The following is a 15406-nucleotide window of genomic DNA, read 5'->3' as shown; positions in this document are numbered from 1 at the left end:
GAGGTTACACAGCTGCTGTGTTGCAGAGGCAGCATCAGATTAATCCCAAAGCCCTGCATTTCTGCCACGTAGCTTCCAAATGCTATTCGGGAAAGGGAGTTGGAAACCAAAGAGGAGGAATCACAAAGAAGATGCTGATGTGATTTTGAGTGGGGCCTTCTAGTCTAAGAGTTTGTCAGACAATAAGAACAGCAGCAGTCAGCTGGGCATGGTGGCTCATGCCTGTAATCATTGCACTTTGGGAGGCTGAGGTGGGCGGATCAACCGAGGTGAGCAGTTCAAGATCAGCCTGGTCAACATGAAAACCCCATCTCCAGTGAAAATGCAAAAATTAGCCAGGTATGGTGGTATGCATCTGTGATCTCAGCTAGCTACTCAGGAAGCTAAGGCAGGAGAATCGCTTGAACCCAGGAGGCGGAGGCTACAGTGAGCTGAGCCTCCAGTGAGTTGCTGCATTCCAGCCTGGGCAACAGAATTAGACTGTCTTAATAAATAAATAAATAAACAAATGAATAAATAAATAACAGCAGCAGTGGCTAATGCTTAAACCAGTTACCAGGCCTACTTTACATGTCATTGCTTATTGATCCTGACAACCCCAATAAGCCCCATGAAATGGGCACTCTTGTCTCCCCTTTTTCTAGATAAAAGAAACTGGGGACTAGAAATGTCCAATCACTTTTAAGATCACTATAGTCAGTTAATTCACTGTTGTCTTCTCTGTAAGCTGATCATACACATGCACCCACTACGCAACGTTCAGCAGCTGTGGAGCCTCCCGGCTGGGTGAGTACACCATCCTCTCCATCGTCTGCCTTGGCCAATAAAGCATGAGGGAACATGACCCACACCAGCTCTAGCAGAAGCTTTAAGAGCCATTGCTTGTGTGAATGAGCCTCTTGTTCTTCCCTGTGGCCGGAAGAACACAGTCCTGTATTGGGACTGTTCCTTCAGACCAGACGCTAGGATGAGAAGCCACGTGGAGCAGAACTGCAGCAAATGACCCATGGTCTCTGACATGTAATGTGAGTGAAGAATGTGCTTGCTGTTTTAAGCCAACTGGGATTCGACAGCTGTTTGTTACTACAGAAGAGCTGTAAGTGGCAAAATCAGGATCCTAACCTCAATAGATGTAAACACTATAAAATTAACCCATTTTCCAGTGTATATTTCAGTGACATTTAGTAAATGTACAGAACATTTTCATCACCCCAAGATTAAACTTTTTCTTAAAAAATTATTTTTCTGGCCGGGCACGGTGGCTCAAGCCTGTAATCCCAGCACTTTGGGAGGCCGAGGCGGGTGGATCACGAGGTCAAGAGATCGAGACCATCCTCGTCAACATGGTGAAACCCCATCTCTACTAAAAACACAAAAAATTAGCTGGGCATGGTGGCGTGTGCCTGTAATCCCAGCTACTCGGGAGGCTGAGGCAGGAGAACTGCCTGAACCCAGGAGGCGGCGGAGGTTGCGGTGAGCCGAGATCGCGCCATTGCACTCCAGCCTGGGTAACAAGAGCGAAACTCCGTCTCAAAAAAAAAAAAAAAAAAAAAAAAAAAAAATTATTTTTCTTTTTTTCCTAGTTTTTTTTTTTTTTTTTTTTTTTTTTTTTTAAAGACGTGGTTTCACGATGTTGATCGGGCTGTTCTTGAACTCCCAACCTGCCTCCAAAGGGCTTGGATTACAGGCATGAGCCACCATGCCCGGCCTTTTTTTTTTTTAAATAGACACGGGGTTTCACCATGTTGGCCAAACTGATCTTGAACTCCTGGCCTCAAGTTATCCGCCCACCTCGGCCTCCCAAAGTGCTGGGATTACAGGCATGAACCACCACACCCAGCCATTTATTTCTTTTTATATATATTTGATTGCACTTTAGGTTCTGTGGTACATGTGAAGAACACACAGGATTGTTGCATAGGTACATACGTGGCAATGTGGTTTGCTGCCTCCATCCACATCACCTATATCTGGCATTTCTCCCCATGAAATCCCTCCCAACTCCCTACCCCCTGCTGTCCCTGCCCTATTCCCCACCGACAGACCCCAGTGTGTGATGCTCCCCTCCCTGTGTCCATGTGTTCTCATTGTTCAACACCCACCTATGAGTGAGAACATTCGGTGTTTGATTTTCTGTTCTTGTGTCAGTTTGCTGAGAATGATGGTTTCCAGATTCATCCACGTCCCTACAAAGGACACGAACTCATCGTTTTTTTTGTTGTTGTTGTTTTGTTTTTGTGTTTGTTTTGAAAGGGGTTTTTGCCGGAAAGCCTGCTAGACAAATTCTAAAAGAGCTGTAACACTCTGTTTTTGTTTTTTAAGATGGGGTTTCACCATGTTGGTCAGGCTGGTCTTGAACTCCCGACCTCAGGTGATCCGCCATTCTTGGCTTCCAAAGTGTTTGGATTACAGGCATGAGCCACCACGCCCGGCCAAATACATCATTTTTTATGGCTGCATAGTATTCCATGGTGTATATGTGCCACATTTTCCCTGTCCAGTCTATCATCAATGGGCATTTGGGTTGGATCCAGGTCTTTGCTATTGTAATCAGTGCTGCAGTAAACATACATGTGCATGTGTCTTTATAATAGAACAATTTATAATTCTTTGGATATATACCCAGCAATGGGATTGCTGGGTCAAATGGAATTTCTATTTCTAGGTCCTTGAGGAATCACCACACTGTCTTCCACAATGGTTGAACTAATTTACACTCCCACCAACAGTGTAAAAGTGTTCCTATTTCTCCACATCCTCTCCAGCATGTTGTCTCCAGAAATTTTTTTTTTTTTTGAGACGGAGTTTCGCTCTTGTTACCCAGGCTGGAGTGCAATGGCGTGATCTCGGCTCACCGCAACCTCCGCCTCCTGGGTTCAGGTAATTCTCCTGCCTCAGCCTCCTGAGTAGCTGGGATTACAGGCACGTGCCACCACGCCCAGCTGATTTTTTGTATTTTTAGTAGAGACGGGGTTTCACCATGTTGACCAGGATGGTCTCGATCTCTTGACCTCGTGATCCACCTGCCTTGGCCTCCCAAAGTGCTGGGATTACAGGCTGAGCCACCACGCCCGGCCGTCTCCAGATTTTTTAATGATCATCATTTTAACTGGCTTGAGATGGTATCTCAATCTGCTTTCGATTTGCATTTCTCTAATGACCAGTGATGATGAACATTTTTTCATGTTTGTTGGCCTCATATATGTCTTCTTTTGAAAAGTGTCTGCTCATATTCTTTGCCCACTTTTGAATGGGTTTGTTGGATTTTTCTTATAAATCTGTTTTAGTTCTTTGTAGATTCTGGATATTAGCCCTTTGTCAGATAGGTGGATGGCAAAAATTTTTTCCCATTCTGCTGGTTGCCACTTCACTCTAATGATTGTTTCTTTTGCTGTGCAGAAGTTCTAGAGTTTAATTAGATCCCATTTGTCTATTTTGGCTTTTGTTGCCATTGCTTTTGGTGTTTTAGTCATAAAGTCCTTGCCTATACCTATGTCCTGAATGGTTTTGCCTAGGTTTTCTTCTAGGGTGTTTATGGTGTTAGGTCTTATGTTTAAGTCCTTAATTCATATGGAGTTAATTTTAGTGTAAGATGTCAGGAAGGGGTCCCGTTTCTGCTTTCTGCACATGGCTAGCCAGTTTTCCCAACACCATTTATTAAACAGGGGATCCTTTCCCCATTGCTTGTTTTTGTCAGGTTTGTCAAAGATCAGATGGTTGTAGATGTGTGGCATTGCCGCTGAGGCCTCTGTTCTGTACCATTGGTCTATATCTCTGTTTTGCTACCAGTACCATGCTGTTTTGATTACTATAGGCTTGTAGTATAGTTTGAAGTCAGGTAGCATGATGCCTCCAGCTTTGTTCTTTTTTAGAATTGACTTGGCTATGCAGGCTCTCTCTTTTGGTTCCATATGAAGTTTAAGGTGGTTTTTTCCAGTTCTGTGAAGAGGGTCATAGGTAGTTTGATGGGGATAGCGTAGAATCTATAAATTACTTTGGGCAGTATGGCCATTTTCACAATATTGATTCTTCCTAATCATGAGCATGGAAGTTTTTTCCATCTGCTTGTGTCCTCTCTTATTTCATTGAGCAGTGGCTTGTAGTTCTCCTTGAAGAGGTCCTTTACATCCTTTGTTAGTTGTATTCCTAGGTATTTTATTCTCTTTGTAGCAATTGTGAATGGCAGTTCATTCTTTTTTTTTTTTTTTTTTTTTTTTTTTTTTGAGACAGAGTTTCGCTCTTGTTACCCAGGCTGGAGTGCAATGGTGTGATCTCGGCTCACCGCAACCTCCGCCTCCTGGGTTCAGGCAATTCTCCTGCCTCAGCCTCCTAAGTAGCTGGGATTACAGGCACGCGCCACCACGCCCAGCTAGTTTTTTGTATTTTTAGTAGAGACGGGGTTTCACCATGTTGACCAGGATGGTCTCGATCTCTTGACCTCGTGATCCACCCGCCTCGGCCTCCCAAAGTGCTGTGATTACAGGCTTGAGCCACCGCGCCCGGCGGCAGTTCATTCTTGATTTGGCTCTCTTTAAGTCTGTTATTGATGTATAGGAATGCTTGTGATTTCTACACATTGATTTTGTATCCTGAGACTTTGCTGAAGTTGCTTCAGATTTTGGGCTGAGACAATGGGGTCTTCTAAATATACAATAATGTCATCTGCAAATAGAGACAATTTGACTTCCTCCTTTTCTAATTGAATATCCTTTATTTCTTTTTCTTGCCTGATTGCTCTGGCTAGAACTTCCAATACTATATTGAATAGGAGTGATGAGAGAGGGCGTCCTTGCCTATTGCCAGATTTCAAAGGGAATGCTTCCCTTTTTGCCCATTCAGTATGATACTCGCTGTGGGTTTGTCATAAACATATTTTATTATTCTGAGATACATTCTGTCAATACCTAGTTTATTGAGAGTTTTTAGCATAAAGGGATGTTGAATTTTGTCAAAGGCCTTCTTTGCATCTATTGAGATAATCATGTGGGTTTTGTCTTTGGTTCTGTTTATGTGGTAAATTATGTTTATAGACTTGGCATATGTTGAACCAGCCTTGCATCCCCAGGATGAAGCCTACTTGATCATGATGGATAAGTTTTTGATGTGCTGTTGCAATCAGTTTACCAGTATTTTACTAAAGATCTTTGCATATATGTTCATCATGGATATTGGCCTGAAGTTTTCTATTCTTGTTGAGTCTCTGCTGGGTTTTGGTATCAGGATGATATTTGTCTCACAAAATGATTTGGGAAGGATTCCCTCTTTTTGGATTGTTTGGAATTGTTTCAGAAGGAGCGGTACTAGCTCATCTTTGTACGTCTGGTAGAATTCAGCTGGGAACCCATCTGGACCTGGACTTTTTTTGGTTGGTAGGCTATTAATTGCTGCCTCAACTTCAGCCCTTGTTATTGGTCTATTCAGGGTTTCGACTTCTTCCTGGTTTGGGCTTGAGAGGGTGCAAGTGTCCAGGAATTTATCCATTTCCTCCAGGTTTACTGGTTTATGTGCATACAGTTGTTTGTAGTAATCTCTGATGGTAGTTTGTATTTCTGTGGAATTGGTGGTAATATCCCGTTTATCATTTTTTATCGCATCTCTTTGATTCTTCTCTCTTTTCTATTAATCTGGCTACTGGCCTATTTTGTTGATCTTCAAAAAACAAGCTCCTGGATACACTAATTTTTTGAAGGGTTTTTTGTGTCTCTATCTCCTTCAGTTCTGCTCTGATCTTAGTTGTTTTTTTTTTGTTTGTTTGTTTGTTTTTTGAGACGGAGTTTCGCTGGTTACCCAAGCTGGAGTGCAATGGCGCGATCTCGGCTCACTGCAACCTCTGCCTCCTGGGTTCAGGCAATTCTCCTGCTTCAGCCTCCTGAGTAGCTGGGATTACAGGCAGGCACCACCATGCCCAGCTAATTTTTTGTAGTTTTAGTGGAGATGGGGTTTCACCATGTTGACCAGGATGGTCTCGATCTCTTGACCTCGTGATCCACCCACCTCGGCCTCCCAAAGTGCTGGGATTACAGGCATGAGCCACCACACGTGGCTATGAGGTATCTCTTTGGATATATGGAGGTCGGGGAGCTGCTTGAGGAGACAGTCTGTCCCTTATTGGAGCTCAAGTGATCAGCTGTGAGCTCCGTTGTTCTGTTCAGAGCTGCTGGGCAGGTATGTTTAAGTCTGCTGCAGTGGAACTCATAACTGCCTTTTTTTCCCAGGTGCTCTGTCCTGGGAAGGTGAGGCCTTATTTATAAGTTCCTGATGTGCTGCTGCCTTTTTTCAGAGATGCCTTGCCCAGCAAGGAGGTAGCCTAGTCACAGTCTGCCAGCAGAGGCATTGCTGAGCTGCCATGGGCTCTGCCCAGCTGCTGTGTTAACTTCCTTGTGGTTTTGTTTATAGAGGTATAGTTAGAACTGCCTCGGTAATGGCGGTATGCCTCAGTAATGGCGGATTGCCTCAGTAATGGTGGACACCCTTCCCCTGACAGAACTAGACTGTCCTGGCTCCAGCTGTGCTTGCTGTGAAACTCTTAATACAGACCATTCAGATTGTTGTTCTTTGTAGGGGTGGGACCTGCTAAGCCAGATCACCTGGCTCCCTGTTTCAGTCCCCTCTTTTTCAGTTGAATGGGCTACTGTGTCCCCCAAGCGTTCCAGGCACCAGTTGAAACAGTGCCCAAGTTTGTGTGAGTTTTTGTGCGGAGACCCGCTGTGCCAGCTGAAACAGCCATGCTGGAGACATGTGGTGCTTTTCCGCTCAGGAATCTCCTGGTCTGTGGGCAGTAAAAATTCATTTGGAAATGCAGTGATCACTCACCCTCTGAGTTCTCACTGGGAACTGCACTCTAGAGCTGTTCCTATTTGGCCATCTTGGATCATCTCCCCAAGATGAAACTTAACTGAGTTACTTCCTATTCTCACTCCCAGCCTCAGGCAACAACTAATTTATCATCTATCTCTATAGATGTGCCTTTTTTTTTTTTTTTTTTTTTTTTTTTTTTTAGACAATGTCTTGCTCTGTTGCCCAGGCTGCAGTGCAGTGGCATGATCTCAGCTCACTGCAACCTCTGCCTCCTGGGTTCAAATAATTCCCTGCCTCAGACTCCTCAGTAGCTGGGATCACAGGAGCATGCCACCATGCCTAACTAATTTTTGTATTTTTAGTAGAGATTGGGTTTCACCATCTTGGCCAGGCTAGTCTTTTTTTTGAGTCAGAGTTTCACTCTTGTTGCTCAGGCTGGAGTGCAATGGCTTGATCTTGGCTCACTGCAACGTCCACCTCCTAGCTTCAAGCAATTCTCCTGCCTCAGCCTCCTGAGTAGCTGGGATTACAGGCATGTGCTACCATGCCTGGCTAATTTCCTATTTTTTAGTAGAGACAGGGTTTCTCCATGTTGATGAGGATGGTCTCAAACTCCAGACCTTAGGTGATCTGCCCGTCTCGGCCTCCCAAAGTGCTGGGATTACAGGCATGAACCACCAAGCAGGTCTTGAATTCCTGACCTTGTGATCCACCTGCCTTAGCCTCCCAAAGTGCTGGGATTACAGGCATAAGCGACTGCACCCCACGTAGACTTGCCTTTTCTAGGCATTTCATATACATGGAATCATACAATATATGGTCTTTTTTTTTTTTTTTTTCTTAAATGGAGTCTTTCTCTGTCGCCCAGGCTGGAGTGCAGTAGCGCAATCTAAGCTCACTGCAAACCTCCTGGGTTCAAGTAATTCTCCTGCCACAGCCTCACAAGTAGCTAGGACTATAGGCTCCTGCCACCACACCCAGCTGATTTTTGTATTTTTAGTAGAGACCAGGTTTCCCATGTTGGCCAGGCTGGCCTTTAACTCCTGACCTCAAGTGATCTGCCCATCTTGGCTTCTCACAGTGCTGGGATTACAAGTGTTAGCCACTGTGCCTGGCCAATCTTTTGTATGTGGCCAATCTTTTGTATGTGGCTTTGTAAGTTTTTGGTCTCACTATGTTGCCCAGGGTGGAGTGCAGTGGCTATTCACAGACACAATCACAGCACATTACAGCCTTGAACTCCTGGGCTCAACTGATCCTCCTGCCCCAGTGTCCTGAGTAGCTGAGACTGCTGGCATGTGCCTGACTGGCATAATGCTCTTGAGGTTCACCCATGTTGCAGAATGTATCAGTACTTTAATTCCTTTTTTACGGCTGAGTAACATTCCACTGCATATACTACTTTTTTTTTTTTTTTTTTTGAGACAAAGTCTCTCTCTCTCACCCAGGCTGGAGTGTAGTGGCACGATCTTTGTTCACTGCAACCTCCACCTCCCAGGTGCAAGTGATTCTCCTGCCTCAGGCTCCCTCCCGAGTAGCTGGGACTATGGGCGCTCACCACCATACCCAGCTAATTTTTGTATTTTTGGTAGACAGTGTTTCACCATATTGGGCAAGCTGGTCTCAAACTCTTGAGCTTGTGATCCTCTTGCCTCAGGATCCCAAAGTGCTGGGATTACAGGTGTAAGCCACCACACCTGGCTAATCCAGATACACTACATTTTTATTATCAGTTGATTTTTATCATCATTTGAATTTTTGTTTTTGAGATAGAGTCTTGCTCTGTTTCCCAGGCTGGTGTGCACTGGCAAAATCTTGGCTCACTGCAACCTCTGCCTCCCAGGTTCAAGTGATTCTCCTGCCTCAGCCTCCCAAGTAGCTGATATTACAGGCACCCGCCACCACACCTGGCTAGTTTTTTGTATTTTTAGAAGATATGGGTTTCACCATGTTAGCCAGGATGGTCTCCATCTCCTGACCTCATGATCTGCCTGCCTCAGTCTTCCAAAGTGCTGGGATTACAGGCATAAGCCACCATGGCAGGCGGACATTTGGATTTTTTTCCACTTTTCGGTTATAAAAATAAACACTACTGTGAATATTCACACACAAGTTATTCCATGAAAGGGCCATATGTGCAAAATGACCCCCAAATGCAAAAGGAGCTGAGAAACCAAAGAACAAGACAGACAAATCCAGTTTATCAGCAGAGGGCAACTGATTAGGAAACTTACGAACAGAAGCATGGTCAGCAATAAGTCAGGTAGATCGCCGCAACATTATTCCCCAGACCCGGAGCTTATATACCATAGGAAAAGGGGTGTGTGCTCTATAGAGATAATGAAAGGCAACCCACCAGAGCAGGCCAGAAAGAGCTGCGCAGTAACATCAAGGTTGCCATCCTAAAGGCAGGATATATTGTGAGTACATGTTCTTGCATTAAAGACAGTAAATAAACAAGGAATCAGGAGGCATTCACAGGACTGGGGTCAATCTGAGGTCAACATGGCAGATTAGCATCGAAGATGGAGTCACTTTTGTCATCACACAAGAGTTTATGTAGAACTGTTTTCATTTCTTTTCTTTTTTTGAGACAGAGTCTCACTCTGTCACCCAGGCTGGAGAGTCTCACTCTGTCACCCAGGCTGGAGTATAGCGGCACCATCTCGGCTCACTGCAACCTCTGCCTCCCAGGTTCAAGTGATTCTCCTGTCTTAGCCTCCCACGTAGCAGGGATTACAGGCGTGTGCCACCACACCTAGCTAGTTTTTTGTATTTTCAGTAGAGACGGGGTTTCACCGTGTTAGCCAGGCTGGTCTCGATCTTCTGACCTTGTGATTTGCCCACCTCAGCCTCCCAAATTGCTGGGATTACAGGTGTGAGCCACCGTGGCTGGTCCATGTTTTCATTTCCTTTGGGTAGATAGCTATGAATTGAATGGTTCAGTCATATAGTAAGCCTTTATTTATTTATTTTAAGACAGGGTCTTCCTCTGTCACACAGTCTGGAGTTCAAGCGATTCTCATGCCTTAGCCTCCTGAGTAGCTGGGATTACAGGTGTGTGCCAACACACCCAGCTAATTTTCTGCATTTTTAGTAGAGATGGTGTTTCACCCTGTTGGCCAGGCTGCTGTCTCAAACTCCTGGTCTCAAGTGATCCATCAACCTTGGCCTCCCAAAGTGCTGGAATTACAGGCTTGAGTCACTGCACCCAGCCTAGGTTTAACACTTTGAGAAATACCAAACTATTTTCCAAAGTGGCTACACTGTTTCCATTCCCACTAGCAACGTATGAGGGTTCCAATTTCCTCACATCCTTGCCAGTTCTAGTTACTGTCAGTCTTTTTGATACAGCCATTTTAGTGGCTATATAGTGGTATCTCGTTGTGTTGTTTTTTTTTTTTTTTCTTTTCTTTCCTTGCTGCTGTGTAAAGAATTTCTTTTCTTTTCTTTTCTTTTTTTTTTTTTTTTTGAGACAGTGTCTTGCTCTGTCACTCAGGCTACCAGGCTAGAGTGCAGTGGCACAATCTCAGCTCACCACAGCTTCCACCTCCTGGGTTGAAGCAATTCTTCTGCCATGGCCTCCTGAGTAGCTGGGATTTCAGGCGTATGCCACCATGCCTGGCTATTTTCGTATTTTTAGTAGAGATGGGGTTTCACCATATTGGCCAGGCTGGTCTCAAACTACTGACCTCAGGTGATCTGCCTGCCTCAGCTCTGTATCACTGTGAACTGGATCCCTCATTCTGAAGAACAACCTGCTAATGTGCCAGGGCCAGTTCACGCTGTAATTCAGTAATTCCATTATCGGTAACAGACTGTAAAACGTAATCACTCCTCCCTTCTCACAGGCCCCTTCGCTGGTTTATTTACAGCACTTATCATGGTCTAAGTTCAATATGTCACTTGTCGCCGGGCATGGTGGCTTAAGCCTGTAATCCCAGCACTTTGGGAGCCCGAGGCAGGTGGATCACAAGGTCAAGAGATAGAGACCATCCTGGTCAACATGGTGAAACCCCGTCTCTACTAAAAATACAAAAAAATTAGCTGGGCATGGTGGTGCGTGCCTGTAATCCCAGCTACTCAGGAGGCTGAGGCAGGAGAATTGCCTGAACCCAGGAGGCGGAGGTTGCGGTGAGCCGAGATCGTGCCATTGCACTCCAGCCTGGGTAACAAGAGCGAAACTCGGTCTCAAAAAAAAAAATATGTCACTTGTCAATTCTGCTAATTGCCTGTCTTCTCCTCCAGAACTTAATTTCTACGAGCTCTGCCAGTGACCTGGTTTGCCAGGTTCTAAAAAAACAAGTTCTTGTCCCCACCCTCAAAAGGGAGAGTATATAACATTTATAACAGCATAACTGATAACAGTAAAAACCAGAACCTATATGCCTAGAGGATAACTAAACAAACTAGAATACAATGATGGCATAAAACGCTGAATAGCGCCGGGTGCAGTGGCTCAAGCCTGTAATCCCAGCACTTTGGGAGGCTGAGGCAGGTGGATCACGAGGTCAAGAGATCGAGACCACCCTGGTCAACATGGTGAAACCCCATCTCTACTAAAAATACAAAAAATTAGCTGGGCATGGTGGCACACACCTGTAATACCAGCTACTAAGGAAGCTGAGGCGGGATAATTGCCTGAACCCAGGAGGCGGAGGTTGCGGTGAGCCGAGATCATGCCATTGCACTCCAGCCTGGGTAAGGAGAGCAAAACTCTATCTCAAAAAAAAAAAAAAAAAAAAAAAAAAAAAAAAGCTGAATAGCTATTAAACTAAAATATTTGACGGTAGTCTGAGGTGAGAGGATCTCCTGAGTCCAGGAGTTTAAGACTACCCTGGGCAGCAAAGTGACACCTGCCTCTACAAAAAAAAATTTTTAATTAGCCAGACATGGTGGTGGGCACCTGTAGTACCAGCTACTCAGGATGCTGAGGTGGGAGGATCACTTGGAATTCAGGTGAGCTAAGAAGTGCCACACTGCACTCCAGCCTGGGCAACAGAGAGAGAGAATCTGTCTCAAAAAAAAAAAAATTAGTGAAAGCATTTATAAAACTAAGTGAAGAAACATGCTAGCAACATTTACGTCATGTAAAAAATGGTGCCTTGCCCATTCAAAACTGTAGCTCAAATAAAGTTTGCATAAGTACTGAAGTCTTAATGAAAGAATCATTAGGTTAGATTTTTTAATAGCTACTTTCTCTTAATTGCACTTATAACTTTCAAATATTCTATCAGGTCTACAATATTTTGAGAATAAAAGCAGCTTACTGTTTCAGAGGGATAACATATACAATTGTATGATTTGAAGAGAAGTGTGGTAAATTTTTCCCAAAGACTAAAAATGTAAAAAGTTAAAATTAAACAACAGATATGAGCTGGGCATGGCGACATGCACCTGTAATCCCAGCTACTTGGGAGACTGGGTGCCACAGCCCTTGAGCCCAGAGGGTCGTGGTTGCAGTAAGCTATGATCACACCACTGGAGTCCAGCCTGAGCAACAGAGCGAGACCATGTCTCAAAAAAAAAAAGAAAGAAAAAAGAAAAAAAAAAAGAGAAGAGGCCAGGTGCAGTGGCTCATGCCTGTAATCCCAGCACTTTGGGAGGCTGAGGCAGGTGGATCACCAGAGGTCAGGAGTGCAAGACCAGCCTGGCCAATATGGCAAAACCCCGTCTCTACTAAAAATACAAAAATTAGCTGGGGACAGTGGCATGTGCCTATAATCTCAGCTACTTGGGAGGGTGAGGCAGGAGAATAGCTTGAATCTGGAAGGTGGAGGTTGTGGTGAGCTGAGATCATGCCACGGTACTCCAGCTAGGGCAACAGAGTGAGATTCCATCTCAAAAATAAAAAAAAAGAGAAGAAAACAGCTATGCAAGTTCCTTAGTATACAGCAAAATAGTATTATTTTTTCATTTTCTTTAAGATAAAAATTCATTGTAGCATAATTTATATACCAAAAAAGCACCCATTTTAAGAGAATACACTTAGTGTCTACTCTTGAGGTGACCTCAACTGAGGGGCTGAGTGGGACTAATTGTCATCTACAGGATCCAGGAACAAGTGTTCACCTCCTGCAGTCTTCACAGGTGAGGGAGGCACCAGCTCCTCACCAAGGCCCCACCTGCCTGGCAGCAAGAATATCCCTTACCCCTCTCACCAAGGCCATACACACCTGCACCTACACAGGGCCTCATGTGGCCAAGGCCCTGGTGCCAGGCCCTTGATGGCTAGGATTTGTTGGCATAAAGGCAAGGCACCACAGAAACTGAAGAAGCTGGCGTCTGAGTTCCATAACTATCAGTCAGCAAGTATGGACTGTGAGGCGCAGGTAACTACAGCCCTCTGTGCACCTGTGCGCTCCCAAACCTCTCTAGGTCTGTTTCCTCACTGGACTCAAAGGGAAAAGGAAAGTACCTTTCCAGGATGGAAATTGAACAAGACAACCCACAGGAAGCCCCAATGTGGAAACGTACTTTATTCCAGCCATGACTGTCCCAGTTGTCACCTTGCATACCTGCCATCCGGGATTATTTCCTGGCTGGCGCATTTATACCCACTTTGGCTTTGAAATGCACATCAACCAAAAATAGGCAGCTGGGATTAAGGCATATTTAAACAAAGGCTCCAAAGGACCCCATTCGCTGGGGTCTAGCATCCAGCCTCTCCCTCAGCAGAAGTAGGATCATGGTCCCTTGTGTTTTCCGAACAGGGCCCAGAATAGCCAAGGTATGCCATCACTGCAGCATTCAACTCTCCCTGGTCACTGTGGAGTCACCAGTCCAGCCCGAAATACTACTACAGAAGAGAACCTCTTGCTAGGTTGTGCTACCTTCCACGTCCAAAAACAGTCCCATGTAGCTTCAGCTGCTCCGAAATCAGATCACAGAACAGCAGGAGACATTCCTTTGGCAAAAAAGGACACGCTTCTGTCCTGTATCTTATACTGGTAAGTGAGGCTCTGATCCCGCTGAGATGTGGACTGCGATGGTCTCCTCCACAGGATCCTCAGCTACAGAGACAGAGAGGAATGAAAGAGGGGCAGCCACCTTGGGAACCTGCTCTACTGGGAACCCCGCCCTGCCTTCTCTGTGATCTCCAGCTGAGGCCTCTATGAGATCACAGTCAGACGTGCCATCCAGTAATGGGGCCAACTTGTAAAATAAAGCCTATCACCAGCTAACTACAAATAAAGAGTTTCCCCTTCATTACAATAGTCATATTTGCTCAATACAGAAAATGTGAAAGAGAAGAAAAAGGAGAAGGAAGGAAAAAGTCTTTCAGAGAAAGACCCTTATTTTTATGTTATTATTATTATTTTTTTTGAAGCAGAGTCTCACTCCATTGCCCAGGCTGGAGTGCAGTGAAACAATCTTGGCTCACTGCAACATCCACCTCCAGGGTTCAAGTAAATCTCCTGCCTCAGCCTCCCAAGTAGCTGGATTACAGACGTGTGCCACCAGGCCCCGCTAATTTTCATATTTTTAGTAGAAGCGGGGTTTCACTATATTGCCCAGGCTGGTTTGGAACTCTAACCTTAGGTAATCTGCCCACCTTGGCCTCCCAAAGTGCTGGGATTACAGGCGTGAACTACCGCACCTGGCTGTTCTTTTTTTTCTTTTTTTTAAGATGGAGTTTTGCTCTTGTTGCCCAGGTTGGAGTGCAATGGCTTGATCTCGGCTCACTGCAGCTTCTGCCTCCCAGGTACAAGCGATTCTCCTGTTTCAGCCTCCTAAGTAGCGTGGATTACAGGCATGTGCCACCAAGCCCGGCTAATTTTTTGTGTGTGTTTTTAGTAGAGACAGGGTTTCACCATGTTAGTCAGGCTGGTGGTGAACTTCTGACCTCCAGTGATCCACCACCTCTGCCACCCAAAGTGCTGGAGTTACATGCATGTGCCACCGCACCCAGCTCCTTAGTTCTTTTTTCTAAGCATGGTTTTGTATTTGTGGGCTAGACTAATTTTGAAAATCACATTAGAAGTCAGGCACAGTGGTTTATGCTTGTAATCCCAGCACTTTGGGAGGCCGAGGCGGGCAGATCACAAGGTCAGGAGTTCGAGACCAGCCTGACCAACATGGTGAAACCCTGTCTCTACTAAGAATACAAAAACATGAGCCAGGCATGGTAGCACACGCCTAAAATCCCAACTACCCAGGAGGCTGAGGCAGAAGAATCACTTGAACCTGGGAGGCGGAGGCTGCAGTGAGCTGAGATCACGCTATTGTACTCAAGCTACCTGGGAGACAGAGCAAGACTCCATATCAAAAAAAGAAACAAAACCACATTAGAATTTGTACATTCAATGCAGAGGCCCAGGAAGACTAGATACCTGTTTTTGTTTGTTTGTTTGAGATGAAGTCTCGCTCTGTCACCGGGGCTGGAGTGCAATGGCGCAATCTCGGCTCACTGCAACCTGTACCTCCCAGGTTCAAGCGATTCTTGTGCCTCAGCCTCCCAAGTAGCTGGGACTACTTTAGTATTTTTATTAGAGATGGGGTTTCACCATGTTGGCCAGGCTGGTCTCGAACTCCTGACCTCAAGCGATCCGCCTGCCTCAGCCTCCCGAAGTGCTGGGATTACAGGCATGAGCCACTGCACCTGGCC

General features: G+C 45.2%; 1 protein-coding gene and 1 pseudogene across 9 annotated transcripts in view; both read right to left on the bottom strand.

Annotated features, from left to right (window-relative positions):
* The window catches only part of ELP6 (elongator acetyltransferase complex subunit 6), a 44364-nt gene that overhangs the window by 7390 nt on the left and 21568 nt on the right, over positions 1 to 15406 (bottom strand). For 7 of the 9 annotated variants that reach the window (XM_074403951.1, XM_074403950.1, XM_039477666.2 and 4 more), the window contains one exon: positions 7959 to 13811. The exons of the other annotated variants lie outside the window; for them this stretch is intronic. In XM_074403951.1, coding sequence (XP_074260052.1) covers positions 13683 to 13811 — 129 coding nt within the window. In that variant the 3' untranslated portion in view covers positions 7959 to 13682. Of the gene's footprint in view, positions 1 to 7958; positions 13812 to 15406 lie in introns of those variants that run through there. 9 annotated transcript variants of the gene reach the window in all.
* Positions 2252 to 2305, bottom strand: LOC120367252 (U7 small nuclear RNA; annotated as a pseudogene).

Source organism: Saimiri boliviensis, chromosome 8 (genome assembly GCF_048565385.1).
Source record: "Saimiri boliviensis isolate mSaiBol1 chromosome 8, mSaiBol1.pri, whole genome shotgun sequence".
Classification (NCBI taxonomy): domain Eukaryota; kingdom Metazoa; phylum Chordata; class Mammalia; order Primates; family Cebidae; genus Saimiri; species Saimiri boliviensis.
This window is presented reverse-complemented; position numbering and strand designations above follow the sequence as displayed.